At 47.0% G+C, this 18,504-nt stretch overlaps 1 protein-coding gene across 2 annotated transcripts in view; it reads right to left on the bottom strand.

The window, feature by feature from the left end:
* Positions 1–16,415, bottom strand: part of PDGFRA (platelet derived growth factor receptor alpha) — a 36,099-nt gene extending 19,684 nt beyond the window's left edge. Inside the window, exons 1-9 of one of the 2 annotated variants that reach the window (XM_063401930.1) lie at positions 16,056–16,415; positions 8,729–8,789; positions 6,794–7,108; positions 3,833–4,096; positions 3,012–3,142; positions 1,541–1,712; positions 1,249–1,438; positions 635–750; positions 30–156 (exon numbers count right to left, since the gene is read on the bottom strand). In XM_063401930.1, the coding sequence (XP_063258000.1) occupies positions 30–156; positions 635–750; positions 1,249–1,438; positions 1,541–1,712; positions 3,012–3,142; positions 3,833–4,096; positions 6,794–7,108; positions 8,729–8,777 (1,364 nt within the window). In that variant the 5' untranslated portion in view covers positions 8,778–8,789; positions 16,056–16,415. Of the gene's footprint in view, positions 1–29; positions 157–634; positions 751–1,248; positions 1,439–1,540; positions 1,713–3,011; positions 3,143–3,832; positions 4,097–6,793; positions 7,109–8,728; positions 8,790–15,591; positions 15,964–16,055 lie in introns of those variants that run through there. The other variant, XM_063401931.1, reaches the window with a different exon arrangement.
* Between the last annotated feature and the right edge of the window lie 2,089 nt (positions 16,416–18,504).

Here is an 18,504-nt window from a genome sequence, read left to right as displayed (position 1 = left end):
TCAGGTAAGAAACCATCCATTCCTCTTACTTTTTAATGTCCTTGCAAACCAGCCATTCCACGTCAGGAAGTGGGGTCCCCTCTGCCAAGCATCTCACTGTCTGCCCACCTGCAGAGCCATGGTGATCATCCACGAGGGCTGAGATTAGAGCTGGAACTGGGAAGGAGTCAGGAGTTAGTTAAAATATTTGTCAGTGCCTACAAAAAGAAACATATTCCAATTTCAAAGCAGGACAGGTGTTGTTTGGCCAACACCTTAGCAAGAGCTACAGACAAAGACCCAAGCAGGAAGTGCTTATCTCCTGTAGCACAGAGTGGATTCTTGGCTAGAGCAACGAAAAGGAAGTGCTGCAGTTGTGTCACATCTTCATGTCATGTTAAATGAGTTATCATCCTACTGCTAGCTGGAATAACTTAGCTGGGTGGATAAAGTTTCTTTTTGGCTCAAGGCCAGTGCAGAAGTGAAAGCCAAGTTCAGTCTAGAAAAGCCCCAGGGACGAACACGCACGCACTCCTCCACTCACCCTCGCTCATGCCTTTCATATGTCCATGCTCCAGAGAATGCAGTGTGTAAGTGGATCAAGTCTTTGCTGTGTGCCATGAGTTCTGGTGGGCAGGGCTTTGGGGCTGCTTACCTTGTATTAGCAGTGAGAAGGTGTATCTTTTAATCTCATCTTCATTTTCAGCAACCAAAGTATAGTACCCACTGTCTTCCTCCTTGGCCCGTATCAATTTTAAAATACTCTGAAACCTGTAGAAATGCAAGGTTTTTTAAAGCAGGCATAAAAAAATAATTTTGGTGCAATCTGTAATCTGGGTGTGTTGCAATTTTAACAGTGACATTTAGCATTTCTAGCATGTCTTTAACTAAGTCATTACTCAAGTGGTAAATAACTATCAACATACAACTGAGAAAGAAGTGGCCTTTGTTACTTTCTGTAAGGACCTGACAAGGACCTGACAAAGACCTGATTTGACTGGAAACAGCCAGAAATTATGGGTGTGGAGACATGCTAAAGGGAGCAAAGAGGTTTCTTGCTCAGCAGCCTTGAAGAGGTTGATGTCATAAAGGTAGTAAGAAGTAGATTAGGCGTTGCACTTTAGAATAGAAAACAAATAAACTAGTTTTAAATGCCACTCAGGAAGAAGCAACAAACTGAGATGTAAAGAGTGAGCAGGAGCAGTGCCCAGGTTTCTGGGGGAGGAACTCAAGTCAGCATGGCCAAGTAAGGGTCAGCAGGTTTTTTACCTCGTTTCCTGGACTCTGTTGGAACTAGTAACAATCTCTGTAAGATTTTCAATCAGAGTCACATTATCCTTCAACCAGTACATTTTTGGTGCTGGGTAAGCCTGCACATCCACAACAAAGTTTTTGACTTCATGCAGGTTGACAGCTTCCAGAGGGCTAAACTGAGGCTCCAGGTGAACAAAGCCTTTGTCTGTAAATGAAAAAGCCTTGTGTAAACAACACTATGCAACATTTTTCAAGAATGATGTTTTCCAATGTGGTAATAATTTTGGACACTAAAATCAGACTATACCATGAACTGTAATGACTACTTTCTTATTTTCCTTAACCTCCTTGGTTGCATGCCGAGCAGTACATTCATAATCCCCTGTGTCTTTCACTGATGCCTCAGGAATGGTCAAGGTGTAAACCAGCTTCTGCGATGGGACCTTGATATCATCAAGTTTTATCAGACCTTTTTCTTTCTGTAGTTCGGAGAAGGAAAAAAAACCTTGCTTAAGTAACTGAGCTGAAAGCACATCATTGAGGATCTTTGATACCCCTGAAGTGAGAGCAAACATCTAAATCCTGTATGGCAGAAGACTTGTTTTCTCAGTTAAGGATGCCTTTTTCAGCCACAACAGAAAAGCAGTGCCTATGAAAATACACCCTTTTGGGGGCAGGCACAGAAGGTTGGGAGCTCAAGAAACAAATACCTATGAAAATTTGGGTGAGCAGCTTGACAGAGCAATTCACTCTTTATGCACTACCTTTTCCTCAGATGCAAAAGCCACTTGAGTCCCCTTTGCTCAGTGCCCATGAATTAAGATTAATTTTTATCCCTTTCACCAGACAAAAAGTAACCAGTTAATAGATGCTATGTTCTGCCTCCTCTCAAAACAAAAATAATTTACTGACAAGGAGAAAACTCCTGAGAGTAAAGGGATGGTGAAAATGACAGACCATGTCATTATGAGGGGCTGGTACAAAAATATGCTGGGGCTAGTTTTGAAAGGTGGCATAGCAGAACTATGATGGTGTTTAAGATAGAAAACAAAACAAAACTTCCTCAAATAATTTTTCTTCTTGGGCTCTTAACTTACTTAAACAAAAGATGGGATTTGGAGTAACAACTAGGTACACTTCAATTACATAATTCCTTCAGCGACCAGACTTTTTATTTTCAGATACTCTGAAATTGCCTGGGACTGGCCCTAGCCAAGTTTCACTAAATAAAAGTTTTCACTGAAAAAGGATGTTAAAGAAGTTTGAAAAAATTCAGGCTTCTACAAAAGTTCCAAGATTTTCTAACTAGATGTTTCTTATTAGTAAATTCAGTGAGAATCATTTCAGTTTACATCTGCATAATGAAGAACACTTAAGATTATAGACTTGATTCTTCATTGTCCTTTATTATCCCCAAGAACGAGGACTGAGAGCTGTTTTAGAGAATCAGGCCTTCAGCAGCAGAGCTCTACTCAGATATCCAACATACCCAGGTCTTTCTATTTTCACAACACTTCTTTTTTTGCAGCAGCACAAGACCTGAGACAGAATTCCTTCGTCAGCCATACCTCACCTTCTTCTCATGCTTTACTTAGTTACTAACAGCAAATTTACCTTTTAGGACTGGCTTTCTTTTATAGTAACCTAAAATTAAAAGAACTTACATAGTTTTCTCTCTTTAGCTGTCCTCATTCAGATAAGTGAAGAACATATTACCCCACTTGCTTGCCTAATATGTAACTACAAACATTGAGGGGAAAAAAAAGAGAGATATTTACCATTTTCCCAGGATAATTCCACTGTAAATTAACCACCTCATTGTCAAAGACCACACAAGTTACTACGATGGTCTCGCCGGTTTTGTAGACAGTTTTAAGAGCTTCAATTTCAACAGGCAGCTGTGAAGTAGCTAAGAGAAGAGAGAGAGATCTCATTTAGTTTTTAAAAGACTGCAATTTTCACATGGTGCAGTTTCAGAGGAAGATTTCCGTTTCACTTCCTCTACTGAAGAATCACCTTGAAAATTCTGTAAAAGTACTGCTGATCTATACTAATATAAACAATTTGTATTTAAAGCATGAACTGCACAGCCATTGAGTTCAATCCCACAAAGAAATAATCCACAAATAAAATTTCAATTAGAGGTTCCTATCTCAAATCCCCCTGTAAAAAGGCATTGGGAATGAAAGCAATTCCCCATTTTGCTAATCAGTGACTGTCTTTGAGAATTCCTTGATGGTCAGGAAAAATGTTTTCAAAACAATTAAATCATTATGTTTTTCAGGCTACCCAGAGTTCTACAGTTCAAAGCCAGTGGGAAATACCAGCCTTTAAAGTTGTGTTTTACCAAATAGGATGAAAATACATGGACTAGAAAACATTTTTCTTGCAATAGTTTTGGAGAGAAGATAGTTAGGGACACATTATTCTCATCAAAATTTTAAGTAAACTTGCAGCTAAGTAACTGGCAGTACTAGCCAGGAGCAAGGAGCTCATCAGTGGAGAAATATCTGATATAATCCCATGATGCTGGTGCTCTTACAGTGCAAAAAAAGAACACAATCACTTTTTCTTTTTTTTAATGAACAGAAATAAATACCTCTTATAATATAGATGAGGAACTCATCGGACTTGAACTCCACGCCTTTCACCATTGTTTTGCATGTGTATGAGCCTGCAGGAAAGTTCCCTATGAAGCCTTGTTTGGTGTCATATAAAGCATACACAGACTTGTCTAAACTGTTAACCAAAGTCACTTGAGCATCTGGGTCACTTGTCCGACAAGGGATAACTGCAGGATCACTTTCTTCTACTAGGATGAACTGATCTTCTGGTATGGAGGGAACAAAAGGCATGTCTGGGTCTGTAAAAAACAAGAGGTAATCTTACACTGTCTCGTTTGTAGCAAGTCCATGTACAAGAATTACACATCAATGACCACTTACTTATAGGTTGCACAGTTCATTCTCCCACTGTTTCAGATACTGCAGGTAAGGTTTGCTAATTTCATGTGGTATCTCATTTTGGCTATTTGATGTGACATGTAATGAAACATTTCTCCTAAGCACAAAACAGGAAAAGGCTTCGGTACCCTTGGGACAATTCAGGATTCAAAATGAAAAAACCACAAGATTCTCTCCCCAAAATGTTAAGTGTTATTAATCACAACTCACATGATTTTAAGTTAGATGTTTTTCTCCTTTTTTATTAGTAGCTGTCTCCTAACCGATATATAAGCAGAGGAGAAAATAAAAATAAAATAAAAAATCCAAACACTCTCCAAGTAAAAAAAATAATAGAAGTCAGTTTCATGTTGTTTATGCTGAACACCACTAAAGCCACATTTCATCAAAAATAGTTCAAGGTACTTATCTTCATGTATTTCTAACATGTCCAACATTACAGTTATGAGACATAGTTAATTATGGTCAAAGCATGTGGTTTTCAAAATATGGTATTCAATGAGGAAAAAAAGCAAACAAGGACCTGGTAGTTTTACTTCTTTTAAAGTCAACAAAATACGTGCCAACTTTCTTACCCAGCCAATCCAAAGTCTGAGTTTAAAACATAATTGCATAACATTATGCATAAAAAGCATAGCCCTGAAATCGTCTCCATTTGGCCATTCTCTGCTAGGCTGAAGCTTCTGTGCAAAGCTTTATAATAAAATTTAATAAATAGCAATCCAAATCCCTCCAACAATAGACTTTCTGCTGCACTGGCAGGCTCTTTGTAGCAATATTCCAAACACAGCACTCCGTCCCAAAAATGCTGCCAACTCCATGTATTCGTTTTCCCACTGTAATTTAAAACAGAAACAAGATTCACCTACTTTGATTTTCTATGTGCTGGTAGTCAAAATAGGATATTGTGTGAAGTCCCAACATAATCCTCCCTGGCTAAAGTGGCTTGCTGCCACCCATTGCCCTCCTAATTTATTGCAGGAGAAACAATTGTAAAGACAAAGTTTCTAGTGGAAACAGAGACATTCCCTATAATTTGGAGAAAAGGGTATGTTTCTGCATTTATGATATATTGATGGTTAGCAAGTGGAAAAAATTACAGGGTGTCTCTGTCCTGCAAATCTGGTAGGCTGATGTCTAGAAACTTTTGAAAACCAAACCAGAAAGCTCTCTTGAAGAAATCTTCCATCCCTTGTCTTTATATTCCTCCACTGGGTGAGTTGCAAGACTGCTTAACACAAACAATGTCTTCTGGTAAGTTGGTTAGAGCTGCTTGGATATTGAGATATATGTACCAAAGCTCGCAGCCTCTGCTGAAACATCTTGCTTCAAGAATGAACGCAAACACTTTACATTTGTTGTGGCAAATGGAGAGAAAGTCTTGGAAGAATCACAGTCCTTGAATCACACGCTGTCAGCAGTAAAACCTTAATGCCACTGGAAAATAGCCTTTAAAACAGGTCCTGTTATTGCTTCCTGGCTTTTTGCCCTTCCGGAATCTTCCTTGCCATTGCAGACATTATCTCCTTCAGAACATGCTGCAGTTTTGCAGGATGAGTTGCAATCTCTTCTCTCTTTTGTTCCCTGTTCAGATCCAGTGGCTTGATCTCTTCTGGCCCTGCAGTTGTGACCCTCACCCCCTGAAGCCCAGCCAATGCCAAAGAAACATCCAGACAGGGCTTTACAAAAGCAGTCAGTTGTGGCTCAGCCTTTGGTGCCTATCTCAGCTATGACAATAAAGATTTTCATCCCATAGAGATTGTGGAAAGCCTTTAAGCAGAATTCAAGTCAGAACAAGGGGGTGGGAGGGCAAAGCTGGAAATAGGCACTTCCAAAAAGAAGGGATGCCATTTCTTCTGAGTCCAACATTTTTCCACCACTAAAAAGAAATGCAACAGAGGGCACGGGAAAGGCTGTGTTTGCCTTGAAAATTACAGGGCACTCCACAGTAGCCTCCATGTGTTTAATCTTGCATCAGACTGGCCAGCAAGAACACTTCTTTCCCCTCCTTCTGACAGCTACCTCGAAGACATGTCCATTGCTTTATGCTTCCCAGGGCACACGTGAACTTTTTCCAGTTCTTAGTTCAAGCCTAATTCAGGTTAAGAGCAAGATATGGCCTTCCTCATCTGGCAGCAGCTTCAGTATCATACACAGCACTGGTTTGGTCAGTACACATCCTGAAATATCCACCCAAGTGCCCCCTGAAAAGACTGGCATTTCTGTTAATCGCCACCTGGGAACCAGGCAACCTGAAGGCTCCCACACAGCAGCTGACCTGGCCACCAAGGTCTCCTCTCCAGCCCCTGGTGGTCAGAAGACCTCAGTTCTAAAGTGCTGAGTTCATCTCTTCATCTGAGTTCAACTCTTCTTGAGAACTAAAACTCTTATCAAAAAGGGAAAACCAATAGAAAGAAAGAAGAATATATCCATAGATTTACAGGGGCTGGTCTTGATTTACACACGACGAAACGGCCCTGGAGTTATTTCTCTTCCTCTGACAGCAAATTGCCACCAGCAATTCACCTCTTCTGAACATCCATAGTTCACCTCTTCCACCCAAACCTCCAGGCACGGTTGTGGCCTCCCCCACTTACCAGGCACATAGATGTAGATGTCCTTCCCTTCCACTTCCCCATCCTCCACTTGTGTGTGGTTATAATAGCAGACATACAAGCCTGTATGAGCGGCCGAGGCATTTCCTACTTCGAGCACTGTCACGAAGAGGCCACTGTTGTTTTCTTCGTGTCTAATGTCTATCCTGTGGTTTCCCTCGGTCACCGGGTACTGCCAGCTCACTTCGCTGTCTCCAGAGCATTTGAGTGTAAACTTGGAGTTCAGCTGTGCCACCATTTCATTCCTATCGGGAACAATAGTTGGCAGAGGTAGCTGGCAAAATGTTAGGAATGGTCCTGCAAAAAGACACAAATAAAGAGTGTGTGAATACACAAAACAGCCTCAGCACAGGCATGTGAAAGGAAGCAGAGAAGATCCAGAGCAGATTTTTTTTCTGACTATTTCAGACCTGCTGATGTCTCAGGAAATTTGCCCTTGTTAAAAGCTGAAGCTTTGCCCAAGGAATAGCAAATGGCTTTCCTTTGAAATGTTAAGGGTTTGCTTGCTGACTTCTGTTTGTGAAATCAAGGGGTGAAAGACAGAGGTGAAGTTAGAGATAGCTCCCAATCCACACCACAGCTTTCCAGCCCCAAATGTGTACACAGCTCTACTGCAGACCGGTGAATTCCACACCCTGGCTGCTGGGTCACAGGCATCTCACACCTTCTTACAGCCACGGTCAGGAAACCAGCAGTCCTGTCAGCCTTCAAGTAAGATCACAGCTGAGATTTGGAAACCACTTCCCAAGACTAAAGCCTGCATTTTACTTCTGACTTCAGTTTCTGCAAAGGGCCAGAGCAGGAGCTTGTACAACAGGTCTACCTCTAGCCAAAAGGTACAGAAGGCTTGTAGCCAAATAAAACTGCAATTTACTGAACTAGATGTTGGAGATGGTACTGGTTTCCAGAGGCAATCTCCAGTTACAGGCTCAGATTTGCAAGTCTAGGTAATTTGCAGGTGGGTTGGGGCAGGTCCAACTCTCTGAAGGAAAATTAGAGGATCCAAACCCTACAAAATAAGGAACTCACCAAGGAAATATGTTTGTGGTTTCAGCCCACCAAATGTACAATAAAGAAGCACCTGGGCCACTCAGTGGAATTGGCACTCTATGCAATAAACCGGCACCAGGAATCCAGATTGTCTTTGAAATCGTTTTCCACTCCTGCCCAGAGTTCCCTGGCTCTACAGGCCTTTCTACATTTGGCCGCCCGTGGCAGAGCCTGCCCTGCCGTCCGTGGCCATTCCTTTCGCAGATGCGGGGGGCTGGGCCGGCAGCCCCAGCGCGGGAAGGCGCGGGGATGCCGCACGGACAGCCCGGCCCGCACCGGAGAGTCCCCGCACCGGAGAGTCCCTGCACCGGGGAATGCCCGCACCGGGGAATCCCCGCACCGGAAGAGTCCCCGCACCGGAGAGTCCCCGCACCGGAGAGTCCCCGCACCGGAGAATCCCCGCACCGGGGAATCCCCGTACGGGAGAGTCCCCGCACCGGGGAGTCCCCGCACCGGGGAATCCCCGCACCGGGGAATCCCCGCACCGGAGAGTCCCCGCACCGGAGAGTCCCCGCACCGGGGAGTCCCCGCACCGGAGAGTCCCCGCACCGGGGAGTCCCCGCACCGGGGAGACCCCGCACCGGAGAATCCCCGCTGCCGGGGAGGTGGGCAGGCTCGCCTTCCCTGCACACCCAGACAAGCCGGGTGGGAGGTTATAGCAGCACAGGGGAGCCAAAGAGGCCGATACGGGCCAGCGAAAGTGCTGCCTTCTCAGCAGGTCTTGTCACAGCCTACCGGAGGGAAAAGCGGAAAAAACAGGTCTGTGACCGGCTGGCAACAATGTGGTATTTGTTATTGTGGGCCGAATTAAATACAGATCTATGAAGAATTAGGGGTGGAGAAGCTTAGAGAATTGAGGAGCATTACCTGTGAGAAAACATCCCAGGATCAGGAACGTCTGTGGGGAAGTACCCATAGCTACCAACAACTGAAACAGAAAGGAGAAGGCAAGAAAAAGACAATTAATGGACTGAAAACCGTATGAGACTTAGGAGGACCCTCTTCTGCAGCACCCAAGTGCAGCTTCCCATCGCTCCACACAGCGCCACAAAGAGGAATGGTCCGGGGACCCCAATTCACAGCCACAGCTGAGTGAGACCCATGCCACCTACTGCCACAAGGTGCGTGTGGCCACAGACTGATCGTGGGCAGATGAGGCACCATGACCCCTTCTCTCCACTGGCAGCATGAGGAGCCAAGTCCTGGTGTAAGGAACCAAGTCCTGATGCACCCCGTTCCAACAGCCTAGAGACAGCTCTGCTCCCCACTGTGCCCTCTGGGACAGAGCCCGCTCACTGCTCAGAGGCAGCACACTCACAAGCATCAGTAGAGATGTAACATCTTCCTGCAGTAAGTTCTGACCTTTCAGCTGCAAGCAGCTTTTACGGGAGGAAAAGTACATTTTGAAGCTACTCCTATTACAAATAGTACAACCCTGAGTGGTGTTTTTGTTTTGCCATGGTACATATGTGTATATATAGCTTACAGAATACAATGTAATACAATAGTGCTTATTGCTTATTTAGCAAGAATTCCCTTGATTGAGAGACACGCTATTTAAAACACATGCTGAAATTTTCTAATGAAATAAATCCATGACAGACTTCAATCCAGCAGTGCCATTCATAGAGCATCTATTCTCCACAACAGTGCAGAGAATCATAGATCACATGCAATTATTTCAGCTTTCAAACATATAATCCTAAAGCATCTGTCTTATACAGGCAACAATAGCAATCACCATCTATGTAATTTTTGTGCCATGTAACGACATTGTTACATAAAACCCTCAAGCAGCATGCTAGGTCATTTCTGAAGAAGATTCTACAATCCCTGGTCCCATTGAAACCAACAGATGTTTTGTTGGTGACTTCTAATAGCAACTGGATTTGGCCTAAATCAAATATATATTAAAAAACACTGCACAGAAGAGCCCCTAATTTGAAACACTGACCAAGGAGTAAAATAAAGGATGATGTGCCAAGACAGGGACTACTTTTCAAAGGTTCTGGAGAGTTTCTATTCATCCTCTGGTATTCAGTTTCTGGTGCTGAGATATGAAAGCAAGTAGGTGCGTCTAGTTATTACAACTGTAGCAGTGCCATATGGGAGCTAAATGCTTACAACATGCCAAGGAGTGTTTCCTGATCTAGTCCTGCTTTCCCCCTGCAATGGGTGGAGCAGAGAGCACCCCTTTGCAGAGCAAAAGAATTTTATACTCAAACATGAAGGTCTCAGAAGCAGGATTAGAAAACTATCTGCCTCAAAAACATGTACAAACATCTTCAGAAATTCAGCTAAGTGTTCCAGCAGAGACAAGGCATCTTGTCTGATTCTTCAATTAGCAATAATTGCCATGTGTTTATGTATCTGTCTCCCGTCAATAACAGACTCTTGGATATCAAATAGTTCCCTCAGTGTCAGCCTCCTTACTCACTTTTATCACATTTATATCCTGAATTTCCTATCTAATAAAGTAGCCCTCTGTAACTCTTTGAAGACTTACCATGGTCTGCTTTATTGATCTGACTCCTAATCTCTCAAGATTCACAAGACAATGTTACCCCACTTCTGTCAAGTTCCCTCCTTTTTCTGACTGAAAAGGCAACTCTCTCCCCCTCTTGTGCTGTTTTGCCAGACTATTCAGTGCAAGTGATGCAGCACAGGAGGAGAAAAAACAAAGTTAGCTCATCTCTTGCACGCCAGAAGCTCTGCTGAAGAGGACTTATTGCAGAGCAGTGTGTGCAAGTGAGGATTGAAGGCAAATGATTTAAATAGAGGTGATGGCATTTCCAAAGTGCTACTTTGACCTTGCTGTCTTGGTTAGGCTGACACTGAAATCAATGAGTGTCTCAATGTAGCATCGCAGTTTCAAAACACGAGGACTTAATTTGCTTTCTCCATCTGGCTCTTCTTTCACAACCCAGAGCTTTGATCTTTCCTCAATGACCCGTTAATCTCATCAAGACCCAGAGCAACACTTCTTCACTGTGAAAGACAGAATAATGTACTAAGGATTCACCACCACTCGTATTCAAAACCTATTTGAACTGAATTTACTTACATAATGCATCTGACTTAAGAATGCCAGTGCCACCCCCAGCATATCCTCACACATCCATGCCAGACTCAAGGTTCAACACAGGCATCATTTCACATTTATGGGCAAGAGAGTTTACTCATTCCCACAACACCAAGCAGGTACACCTATCCTGGTTTTCTTTATTTACAATCACATACACCTTCGTATGCACCTTTTAACTACTTTACCTTCCTTATGGCAGACCAGTTGTCCTTGTCCCCAGCTATCGAAATCTCAGCCCTGGATAAATACTCAGGTAAATACTCAGATAAATAATCAGGTTCCATTCCTAACACTGGTCTATCAATCCATAGCTTGGTGTAGTCTTGCTGAAGCCAGTAGGTTTATGCAAGCTGAAACCCTGTTTTAACATGACACATACAATGTGAGTTCGTGCAAACCTTAATTTCTTGCATACTTAGGACACTGCTAGCTAAAATAGAAACATGGGTGTGTATAGTAAAAGCTAGGTAATGCTCTGGGGGATTTACCAGACTCTTTGCAGGGATTTGCCCCGGGATGAAGAGTCATTGCATTTACATAGATTTTGAAAGGTTCTGACTGAAATTACCTAGTATCTTGTGCACTTTAGTGGTTAAAAAAAAAAATTTAAAAAGATCAGAAAACTTATTCTGAAGAACATCAGGAGTCAAACAGCTTTCCAAGCATTAACTGCCAAGCACTGGCTTCCTATAAAGAAAGCTTTCATTGACTGTGCCACAAAAGACAAGGTAAAATCAATGTTCAGAAACTCAATGGAAATACATGTTTAGAAAATTATGATATTCCTAGATGAGTGCTCTGCGTGATCTAAAGAGAAAGAGCGGAGGGGAATCGAGAAGAGTAAAGGGTATATGTTATTTTCACACTGCTGGGAATCAAACGATGCCCCTTTCAAGACAGAAAACCAGCCCGTCTCCCGGCGCACCGGAGAGGCCGGGCTGATTTGGGTCCAGCCCCCGGTCGCTGCAGCGCGCCCCGGCAGCCACAGGATGGCAATGTCGATCCGCAGTACCGAGACATCCCCCGGGCTGCGAAAGGCAGCCCTGGTCTCCAGCGCAGCAGCCTAAACCGGGTCTCCCGGATCAGTTCAAAATGCCTACATTTTTAATTTCACGTGATTGACAAAATAAAACAAAACAAACCCAAAACAAAACAAAAAGAAAAAACCCCACCAACCAAAACTCAAACAAACAAAAAAGCAACAAAAAACACCCAACAACAAGACACCAACCCCGGTCCCATTTTCTCTGTATTTACACAAGTGATAGGACAGTATTTGGATTGCAAATCTTGGCCCGTAATGATATGATTATCCTGTTATGAGAGGAATGGGTAATTTCAGTCGTGATTTTGTCAGAGTGGCAGTCTGTCCTTCTGGGAAAGCTGATCTTTTCCAGGAAGAGCTAAAGCCAGCCCAAGAAAAGACATTGCTTTCTTGTGGTATATGTCACCAGCTGAATGTAAATGTTCAGACAGGACCTTCTGAAACATTTCTTGGTCCTCAGTTCCCAAACTGCAAACTCGACTCTCCACAAGAGCAGCGCTGCCCTGCAACACTAACATGTGAGTCTGATGGTTTTGCTGGGGAAAGGTTCAAAGCTCTTCAGTGAAAAAGACTGGCACAAATATTCTCCCCAAATGAGGCTTGTTTCATGTCTCCTTACAAATATTTGAATCCAGCATAGCCTGTACATAGAAAAACTATGCATCAAGAAAAACCCAAGGAATAGCCACGCATCGAGGATAGCCCAGTGCTGGCCTCCTGCTGAGTACTTTGGGCTCTGCAGGACACACAGTGAGGCTGCCTCCCAATGAGCCTTCTAGTCAGTCCCAATTCTTCAGCCTAACCCTCCAGGACAGAGTCCCTCTAGGACTCTAGGCCAGGAGCTAAAGGTGGTAGGGGAATTGCAAAGCCTAAATTTTCCCACTTGATCCAAGCAGGGTTGTCCAGACTGTTCCAGAAAACAGCAGGGGAAAGAAAAAAAACAAACAGCTCGCACTTCCAAGTCATATATCTTCTTTATGTTGTCTGGATCAAATCAAAGAACACCTCAGATCCCAACACAAGTGCTGAGAAGCATTGTGCGGAAAAAAATACCTGTCTCTGTTGACCACAAGAACTGGGAAGCCTAGCTATTGCCAACTTTTCCCTTGAGTGCCCATGCAAAGCTTTATAGGCTTGAAAGAGATGAGTCAAGCAGGAGAGCAAGGCAAGATGGAGAGAAAGGATGGCTTGCTTTCTTGTTTTTGGTGTGGTTGGTTTTTGTTTTTTGGGTTTTTTTTTAATTATCAGTAATTCTTGCCACCATCTTCTCACCTCACAGACGTAATCCTTTATCTTTAAATCTTCAAAAGAAAAAAAGGAAACATCTTCTATCAAAAATTTTAGAGTTCACATGCAAAAGTAGGTACCATTGCAGTCATAATGAAATAAAGAAGCAAGCAAGGCAAGGATTATGTAAAGTTATACATTTCTGCCTCCTTTTTAGACCAACTGGTATAGCTGGAAATAATCTGCGAGGTCTTGGCTATGCAAGACTTTCTGTCTATATATACTTTATTTAAATCCTAGCCCAATGCTGTAGTACAGAAGAGAGGTATTTTATTAAAATATTTATTACTTCCTGCTTTCTTGAAACCTAATACCTATATATTACCCTCAGAGCCACATGAAGATTTCCCATACATCAACAAACTAGTAACAGCAAAAATGGCCCCAGTACCTGATGGCAGCTGGACTGGCATACCCCCTGCCCCTCAGTGCCTGGAGAGGAGTACCAGAACAAGGGATCTCATTTAAAAGCAGCAGGAGAGTGCCTGCAGGCTGAGAGAGCTGGTTTGCCTGTGGACTCCTAAATCACAGTGTTTTGTGAGGTCTCATTTTTCTGCAAACTTTTTTCCCCAAGCTTTGAGGTTGGCTAAACCGCTGTTTAGCTGAGGGCCATTCTAAAACACTCATTGTTAACTAGAAGCTAAACCCGAAGTCCCTCGCAGGGAAATCTTTCCCTGGCATTTCTAGAGATTTAAAAGTCGGATCTCCACCGCTCAGATTTTGATGAGACGATGACAGAGGAATCTTTGATGCTTGTCTCCTTGCTTTGATCCTGTGTCTTGTCCCATCTAAGGACACAGAGCTTAGTCAGCCGAACGGGGGCTCCAGCTGGGCTCTACATCGGCCCTGGGAGATGCCGAGAGCATAACAAGCCATCCCGCTTCCCCCGGTGCGTCCCGTCGGGGAGACAGCGGCCGCCTGCAGCCAGTCGGGACTGGGGTGGGGATGCTGCTGGGAAGTTCCGTTCACGCTCTCCAGCCCCCATCAGGCTGCAGGCGCTTGACAGACCCTACCGGCCCGAGGGGAGCCCGCGGGCAGCCCCCGGGGAGCGGGACAGCGGCTCCCCCTCGGTGCGCCCACCCTCGGCGCAGCCCGACGGCTGCAGCCGCTGCAGATCAAAGGCTGCCCGGGACCCCGAGCAAACCTAGCAGAGATGGCAGCTCCCAGCCACTTCACTGCTTTTCTGGGAAACAATAGGAAAGCCTTTGCCAAGCTGGAGATACGACTTTTTTTTTTTTTTTTTTTTTTTTTCCTCTTAATGAGAGGTAGCCGGGAAAAAGAAAAAGCGGTGTAGGGGAGAGGAGCAGAGCACAGACGTGTTTCCCTACGACCGGACGCTTCTTCTGCAGCCCTCTCCGTCAGGCGAAGCACGAAGCCCCAGGGCGCGGGGGCACAGAGGCTGCGCCCCGCCTGGGAGCTGCGGGACCAAGAGGAGCGATGCTCCAGCAGCCCCCGGGTTCGTCGGTTCCCTTAAGGGCCGAGGCGATGCGCTGCCCTCTCCGGGCGTGCAGACTTAGGCCCCGAAAGAGCGCTAGGGAGCTCGAACTTTGGCAAGAGACGCGCCGAAAATACCGTCGAAGGGCGCTGGAAACGTGTCCCCGGCACTGGTGGGGGCCAGGGCATCGCTCCCACCTCTGGTCCCAGCCACCTCCCCGACGGGGTGCGGACGAGCTTCGGGGGCTGGCGGCTGTGCCCTGGGACTGCTGCTGCCTTGCTAGGTCTGTCGCTGCTGGCTCCAGAAAAAGCTGTCCAAGTCTTGTTCTCTGGAACGGTTCCTGAGCTATGGGATCCGCGTCCAAAAATGTTGAGCAATGCCGCGGACAGCCAAAAAGCCATTTCCTACTTGCTCCTAGGACTTTTCCAGGGGACTCCAGCCTGGCAGAGGCTGACAAGTTTGCAAATCCGCGCTTGACAAAATCCAAAAGGTGACCGCGAAGACTTTGCCCTTCCCGGGGTAGGAAGCAGTGGGGTCCAGCGGTCCGGCAGGGCATACGGCAGGGCTGGCATTCCCGTTGAGAGAGGGGCTGCAGGCTGGAAAGGCTCCAGGTACCAACCCTGTCTAAATTCAGCATCTTCCCTTTTACCGAGACGCTTTAAAAACAAAAGACGGGGCGCGCAGGGATGGAGATCGGGGGATGTGTGCGTGCCTCCGCTCAGGATCTCGGGGCGTTTTAGGCTACCAGATCAGGGGGAGCGAGGTGAGAAATGGGATCTAAAGGAGGGAAGGTGGTGAAAAACAAAGGGTGGGGGAAGGGACGGGAGCGCAGCGGGGTGAAAGGAACGAGGGATGCGAGAAGAGAGGGAGCCGCTTACTTGGTCGGTGCGCGTCCCCGCTTTCCCCCCTGGGGCGGGCACCGGCGCTGCCCGCGGAGCCGCGGCGGGTCGCTCCCGCCCCCGCGGCAGGAATGCGGCGCGGTGGCCCCCGCCGTCCCAATGTGTTTGTCATTAGCGCTGCCCGCGCTGCTCGCCGCCGCTCCCCGACGGCCGGCGCGGCGCAGCGCTGCACCCCCGCTCCCCTCCGCGGGCTCCCCAGCGCCCGCCGCCTGCGCCCCGCGGGAGGAAGCCCTCCGCTCGGCTCAGAGCATGGGGGGAAAGGAGAAAAAAAAAAAAAAGGAAAAGGAAAAGGAAAAAATAAAGAAAAAACCCCAAACAAACAGAAGAAAACCCCCAACAAATAAGTAAAGAAAAACTAATAAAATAAACGAGGGGAAAACCACGGGAGAAAATATGTAAAAAAAAAAAAGAAAAAAGTGGGGAAAATGCCCCGCACCTCTTACCTTCCCCTTTACAATCCGCAGCCCCAGTCCTGCAGATTGTAAAACATCCAAAATATGTCCACGTCTTTTGTGACTTTCCCTGCTCAGCCGCGCTCTTTCCCTCTCGCTCGCCCTCCCTCCCGATCCAACTGTAATGGTCTCACAAACCGCGTCCCGTAATTGATTCAATGTTATAGACCATCCTTCCAAAACTAATCATTTGCTTTAAGTAAATAGCTGTCAGGAAATGAAGCCCCCCTCAGGTCCCTTCAGAATAAGAGCGCGCTGGCTCGCCCGGCGCCCCCAGCCCCGCGGCCGGAGGCGGCGCGCCGGCGGGAGGCTCTTACGCAGGCAGGGGGGCCGGTCTCTGCCTCCAGATTTCGGCAGCCTCGCAGGGGAGGGGGAGGTTGGCCATATGGCAGGGGCGAGGGGGAGGAAAGGGGGGAGCGGGGAGTTTTGCTCTGCAGGGGGAGAAAATAAAAAAAAAAAAAAGAAATAAAAGAAAAAGACCCAAAAAAACTTTCATGAAAACTCAGAGTGCTCCCAAATTTCATGAATGAGCCTTGCCTCCTCAGACTCTCCAGGACGGTGGGGCGGGCGCCGGGCTCGATGTCCACGCTTACAGAGAGAGTTTATGGATGGGGGGTTTGATTTGGAAACGAAATCGCGGCTTGCTCGTGTCCTTTGTACACCGCTGAGCTCGGGTTTGGGCTAGAAAGCTGGATGGACGGCCGTGAGTCAGCCAGGACCAGGAGGCGCGGAGAGACAGGAGGAGAGACGAATCACTAACTTTTATGAATGAAAGACACAACGAAAGGTAACCCTCGCCAGGAGTCAGCCCCCCCGAAGCCAGCAGCTCCGACAGGACCAAGAGCACTCTTCTCTTCGTCTCTGCCTTCGCTCTGCCCAGCGCAAACAGAGCCCAGTAATAACCAAACAGGGACACGGCAAGGGCCGGAGGTGCCGGCGGAGGCGCGGGCAGCGCACGTCCGAGCCCGTCCTGTTTGAGCACATTCCAGACGGAGCTTTGATCCCCGCCGGGGACCAGCGCTGGGTATCTCTGCTTTGTTGGCCGTCGCTATCGCTGGCGATAAGGGGTGGCCGAGGGAGCTGCCGGGGAGCTGCCCTCGCCGCCCTTTGCTGCAGGCTTCGTGCGGAGCGAGGCGAGCGGCGCTGGCGGGGCGCGGCGATGCGGCGGCCGCGGGAGAGGGGGCAGTGCAGCCCCAGGAACGGAGCGGAGCGGGTCCCTGCCCGCCGCCTGCCTTCTGGGGAGGGCACCGGCCCCACAGCTGCGGGCCGCGACTTCTGCCGTTTCCTTCCCTCCTCAGTCCAGCACCACCACCACCCGCACCTCCTTCTCCTTTAATTTAGTATTAAACAAAAGTTTGTACTCGAAGTCAAGAGCCAGGACCCAGTGGGTTTTCTCTTTCCTAAGCGAGGGAGAGTTAAACCTCTGCATCGAAGATGCCCCGAAGAGAACAGAGGCAGAAACGAGAACCAACACCCAAGGAAGGGCGCTCAGGCTGAGGTACCCCTGTCTGGGCTCTCAGAGCTCCCGGCGGCGCTCCCGGCCCCTTGTGCGCCCTCCACTAGTGCATCCTCGGCTCGGGTGAGTGCACAACCCCGCTATTGCTTCCACATGTTCCTCCAGGAAATCATCGGAGTCAGATCTATGAGCAGCCCCTGGTCGGAATGCTAACAGGATACCGTAATGCTTGTGAATAAACAACAGGCTCCCAGTGAGTCAAAAAAGCAAAAAAGCACGGAGAAAGGAAAAAAAAAAAAAAAGAAAAGAAAAAAAAAAAAGCCAAACCAAACAAACAACACAGGAGAAAAAAAATCCACACCGCACCCTGGAACTCCCCATCTGAGAGGGCGAGCGCACACAGCATCCCGAACCCCTCAATTTGTGGAGGGAAACGCTTTATCATGACTTGGGTTAGAGCTGCGGGCTCTCGCAAATTTAAGCCCTCGAAGATGAGCGTGAACTGCCTGTGCGCCGGGACTACCCTGCAGGGCTCGGGCCACGACGTGAGAGTATCTGGTTCAACGTGCGGGGTGATTCCTGGCGAAACACCATCAGGATGGGATGTAAAGTTACTCTTTCGAAAAGAAAGGAGCAAAAGGAAAGGGGAGAAGGCGCCTTCTGGTTGCAATTACCTGCCTCATTTGAATAATGCCTTTGTCATGATCATTATCGAGAAGTCGTTAACGGCTTCCACGTGGGATCTCACAAGACCCAGCGAAAAATAAAAATTGCAAACTGGGGGGCTGGCAAGGCTGCCTGCTAGGCCAGTCTGGCCCTTCGGGCAGGGACCCGACGGCTCTGTGGAGACAGAGGCGGAGGTGTCCCGTCACCCAGGGACCCTTCCGGGGAACGGTGCCACTTTCCCCGACGTAGCTCTCCCTTCCCCACACTAATCCCCCGGCCGCGCTGTGCCCACGCCCGCCACCGAGGAGCAGCGAGCCG

Source organism: Prinia subflava, chromosome 7, assembly GCF_021018805.1.
Source record: "Prinia subflava isolate CZ2003 ecotype Zambia chromosome 7, Cam_Psub_1.2, whole genome shotgun sequence".
NCBI classification, from domain to species: Eukaryota; Metazoa; Chordata; class Aves; order Passeriformes; family Cisticolidae; genus Prinia; species Prinia subflava.
This window is presented reverse-complemented; position numbering and strand designations above follow the sequence as displayed.